General features: G+C 44.1%; 1 protein-coding gene across 2 annotated transcripts; it reads right to left on the minus strand.

The window, feature by feature from the left end:
* Nucleotides 1-331: 331 nt before the first annotated feature.
* LOC119291639 lies at nt 332-4,188 on the minus strand. 2 transcript variants are annotated; one of them, XM_037570432.1, is made up of 4 exons: nt 3,595-4,000; nt 3,188-3,506; nt 1,779-1,993; nt 332-533 (listed from the first exon to the last, which is right to left on the minus strand). In XM_037570432.1, the coding sequence occupies exons 2-4, from the start codon at nt 3,242-3,244 to the stop codon at nt 530-532; spliced, it is 276 nt and encodes a 91-aa protein (XP_037426329.1). In that variant the 5' UTR covers nt 3,245-3,506; nt 3,595-4,000; the 3' UTR covers nt 332-529. The 2 variants fall into 2 exon arrangements, with proteins under 2 accessions (XP_037426329.1, XP_037426327.1); XM_037570430.1 differs by having other exon boundaries at nt 3,188-4,188.
* Between the last annotated feature and the right edge of the window lie 784 nt (nt 4,189-4,972).

Here is a 4,972-nt window from a genome sequence, read left to right on the forward strand (position 1 = left end):
GTCATTGATAAGATTCTGCCCGGTCCAATTCGACGCTATACATGGGCCGAGCCCAACAATTCAGCCTTTTTACTGTATATGTTGTCTGTTAATTTTCTCTAGCTACATGGGCCTGGCCCAACAATTTGGCCTTTTTATTTTCTAGGGCATGGCCTTTTATAGTCTACTGATTTTCTATTTTCAGCCATTTTATTTTTCAGCTGGTCCCACCAGCCAGAATGGTCCCACTTGTCATGCTTACCTCAAAATTGGTCCCACACATCAAAAATTTGAAATTTGTCAAACAACTATTATAACTTGGACCCACTTGTCAGGTTTCCATTCCATGGATATTCAAATCACATACACAATCATTGTTTCAAATAGACCAGAGAGCAAATGAAATTGGTCCAGAACAATACTACATTAATCTATTACAATCGTTACAGTATATTACAACCCAGAAATGCCTACTATTGCCTACAATTACAACACATAATATGCTACTCTTTGCTGATATGCTTCACAGCTTCGGATAAGGATTCACACTTCACCTGTGCAAAAAATAAGAATGAACATATAAGAATAGGAATATGTATAGAACATCAAACAATAGCTAATGAGGGACCCAATTACTTATAATCAAGAATTGATAGCAAATGCCATGTACATAAATAGTATGACTAACACTAACCAGTATGCGTTCATGGAGCGACTAAAATGTTCTCACTAGCTAGGACTTTTTTTGGTATATAATATACTGACATGTGCAACTCTCTAAATTGATCATAGAAATGAAAAGAACTATAAGGACGAGTTCATTAAGAATCCAGGCATGTCAAATTTTAAGCACCGGCAGAATAGATCTAACAAACCAGACCATGATCATCATGCATCAGGATTTATGGTTCTAGCAAAACAGTAAAGAGATGGACATACACGCATCAAGCATACCAACTACTACAATAAGAGGTCCAGATGCTCCAGGAACAGGAGGGAGTATGCACTTCGGCAGTCATGCGGTAGCTAGGGATTGAGGAGGATGAGCTTGTTGTATCCATTGTACCTCGGTCATATTTAGGTACACAATTAGCTAATATGTCAACATTTATTTACCATGAACATAAAACAACGAACTCGGATAAGCATTAGCAGTGTAGTATAGAATGTCTCACTATAGCTTTGGGAAATAGTTAAGTCTTGTGGGTATCTAGTTTACTTGCATATGGCCAACACTAACCAGTATGAGTTCGTTCAATAACTAAAAAGTACTCAAGAGCTGAAAATGTATAGTTTACACATATAAACCAAAGATTCAGCAAAGGCATGTTGATAAAACGGTGAAAACAATGGTATCTGGTATACCGCCATGCATGAGCACTTCTTAATATTTATATTCATCATCACAACAACCTATAACCACCTATGCTCATTGTTACAAATCTATGCATAGTTCAGAAAAATGACATGATCTACTTTAGATCTACTTCAAATCTATGCAGACTTCAGATCTACTTCAAATTTTGACACACAACATAGAAGTAATTCACAATAGAGAACATATAAATGGGCATGAGGATCTGAGACTCGACGATGACAACAAACTAAAATCTCGGCCTAGTAATTAATGCTGGAGCCAATCAGACAAGCAGAAATTGTGGCGAGTAGGCTGAGATTGCCCCTAGAAAATTCAATTTTTGCAGGTTTCCAGAATCCAGGAAGAACCCATCAATTCTGCGCCGGAGCGGGAGATATGCAGGCAAATCAAGTAGTAGATTCGAGCAAGAAGGATGTACTACCTAAAATAGGAAACAAGGAGGCTGATCTGACGAGTCCCACCCAAATTGTGGAAGGAGCAGCGGCAGCAGCTGCAGAAGGACTCGATGGCCCAGACGCCATCGTGAAACTTGTAGGTGACGACGATGTGGTAGTGGTGGAAGCCGACGATGCTTGCAGTGTCCTTGTCGTCCTCGAAGGCGATGACGATGGACGGGTCGGCGTCGAAGCAGGTGCGCTGCAGGCCACATCATCATATTTGAGCATTAATATTTCTGTATTACTACACAATAACTACAACACTAGGAGTACACAGCAACTAGTAGCAGAACTAGAAGAAATAACCAAATTGAGTGTACACCAATATAATCAGGAACATGAGTATAGCAAGCATCTTGCTTTACTGGGATACAGTGACACAACAGAATTACTAGGATACAGTGACACAACGGCAATAAGATAACATATTATGTGCTACAGGCTGACATTTCCAAAGTGGAACGTTTGATATGCTAAGGACTTGTTGATCTAATCCAGGTTTTATTTTACAAATTAGTTTTGCTGTAAATTCAGCTAGTGTTGAAGTTATAAACAGTTTCTTTTTACTTGCCATCTTTGTTTCTTCTCCGTGACATTTAGTAGCACACAGGAGAATACCCTGCTGTGCCTATGCATTGCAAGAGCCAAACCAATAATAACCACACCTTTATATTTCCTTTCCCCAAACCACAAAGGACACAAATCAGTATGCACAAGTGTTGGACCTTCAAATAAGCAGATTTGAATTCACTGGTAAGCATCAGGAGAACTAATATATATTTTTGCTTGATCTTAGTGTATCTCTACATCACATAGATTCACCCACTCTATCACTACCAATTCTACTACAGAGTAAGAATGGAATGATGCTAATCTATTGAGGGAAAGGATCTGCTCTCATCAGCAGTGGTGTTGCTCCTAGGCCAAGTGAGAGGAGTCAAATCATTTGCCAAAGTCAGAAAGCTGGTAGGAGCATTAGGAGATGATTACACACACACACACACACACACACGAGGATATGTTTGCTTCACTCAACTTGACATAATATAGCAGCATGCAAATACAATGGATCTACAATGGAGAAGGATATATATATCTGGACATGGCCACAGACATGGTTGCTAGCTAGCTAGCTTGTTATCACGGATTTCGACTGCACCCAACCAAGCAGAAGCAGTCATTCCTAGTAGTCTAAAAAACAGAGTTTCATGGACTCTAGTGCTTCTTTGGTCAGTAGAGCTCCGTAGGATGCAGCCAAGATTGCAGCCGCAGCTACAGTAGATAGCCTGTAATCTAGCACATTGCCGGCTGCATGAACACAACACATATCAATCAGACAAAATGAAAGAAAGATCCATATTCAGTTAAGAAGGTGTGCAAGACGAAGATGAACCTTCGGTTGTGGCAAAGATGAAGTCCATGGACTTGAGGGCCACGTGGGCGGGGTCATGCTTGCCGCTGCAGCGGCCGTCGTGCCGGTCGAGCCGAGAAGAGAAGCAGGGGAGGTAGTCGAAGGGCGTAACGGCGGCCATGCGCTAGCCGAGGGTTGACAACACGAGCAGCTCCATTCAGCGGACGGAGGCGGAGCAGAACTCGTAGCCGCTGCTGGCGTCGAGCTCCGACAGTGCCGGTGCGCAGAACTCCTCCATCTTCGCCGCCACAGAGACGCAGGCCATGGATAGGAGCCGCGCCGCCCACGGCATGGCCGTCCTCTACATGCACACAACCACATCATCCTCCTGTTCCTAAGAAGCAGAGAGGCTAAATTTGTTTTACAACGGTTGTGCGGTGATTCATTACATCGATGCATCGCCAGAGGAAGAAGCGGTCAAAGTAGGCGATGGCCAGGAAGATGGCTCCTCCGGCCCCCTCTCAACGATGCTTGTACCACCACGACCGGTCGCCCGACACTTGGACAAGCCCGCGCGCCTACCGGCGTCGTTGGGGAGCAGCACGAGGGGCGCAGCCCCGCAGGCAGAAGGGAGCAAGGGCACGAGTGGGCGGAGGGATCTGAAGGCGGGTGCCGCACGGCCGTAACGTCGTGGCTGCAGTTGGTGACGACGAAGGAGAAGATGATGAAGACGCGGAAGAGGGACCCCGCGAGCCCCGTGAGGAAGAGCACCAGGCGCAGCGCCTCTAGCGCGATGACTGGCCGCTCCAGGAACCACTCGCAGTCGGTAGTGGCGGCCCGGTAGCTCAGCCAGATGCCGCCGCTAAGGACGACAAGGGAGAGGATGAGGACCCCCACTCGCGGTCGGTGGTGGCGACCATGTCCACGACGGCCTCCGTCTCGGGCCAGTTGGATCTGAGAGTGGGGAGAGGGGAGACAATCTGAGGTAGGGAGGGGAGGGGTGGGTGGCGGCGAGGGGAGGGATCTGGATCGGGAATGCTAGGGTTCACTGCGCGGGGAGAGAGAGAGAGGAGTGGTGTGAGGTGGTTTTTTTGAGGGGTAGCTCGCGGTGGGTGGGTGAGAGGGTGAGGTGCGGGCCATTGGATCCAGAAGCATCCGACGGTGATTTATCCACGATCCGCGTGAGAGGCCCCTAAACCAATCAGAACGCGTATATAGGTATGATATTTTGACCATTTAAATTGGTCGTAATCGACTAAAAGTAAGGTGCTAAATCATGTTAGCTATTTTATTATGACCTGAAAAGTTGAAAAAGAACTTCTCATTGTGTCAGCAAATTTGACTTTAGTTTTCAGGAATAATCACAAATTGAAATAAGACAAATAATTTCTAAATAGTTATGAGAAATGAGTTTTTTAAATCATTTTTTCGAGTGTCCAAAGTGAGTTATTTTGTGAAGGACCTACCATATATTTGTTACAAATTTGGACCAAATTAATTTTCTAAAATATTAGGCCATATTTAATGCACAATTGACCAAATGGTTGGGTGTCAAAATATCTGATCCACCTCTGGTGAAAAAGACAAATTTCCACCGATTCAGTAGGAAGCGGGTCAAATTTCAACTGCACCTGCCTCATAGTTTGCTCTTTATTTTTTCTAAAAATCATTTCTAGGTACATAAGTATCTATTTAATCATAAAAACACCAAAAAATTCCAAGATTCAACCACTAGCTAGGAACGGTCATGCCTGTCGTTTTGACCGCATTTTGAAACGGGCATAAAAGTTTAAAAAAAATCAAAAAATTGGAAAACCTTCGCATTGT

Source organism: Triticum dicoccoides, chromosome 4B (assembly GCF_002162155.2).
Source record: "Triticum dicoccoides isolate Atlit2015 ecotype Zavitan chromosome 4B, WEW_v2.0, whole genome shotgun sequence".
Lineage (NCBI taxonomy): Eukaryota > Viridiplantae > Streptophyta > Magnoliopsida > Poales > Poaceae > Triticum > Triticum dicoccoides.

Coding starts and splice junctions, on each gene's coding strand:
- LOC119291639 (XM_037570430.1), bottom strand. CDS start 3,604: ATGCATCGATGTAATGAATCACCGCACAACCGTTGTAAAACAAATTTA. Junction 1,994..3,187: donor CATCTTTGCCACAACCGAAG/GTTCATCTTCGT, acceptor TGTGGCCTGCAG/CGCACCTGCTTCGACGCCGA.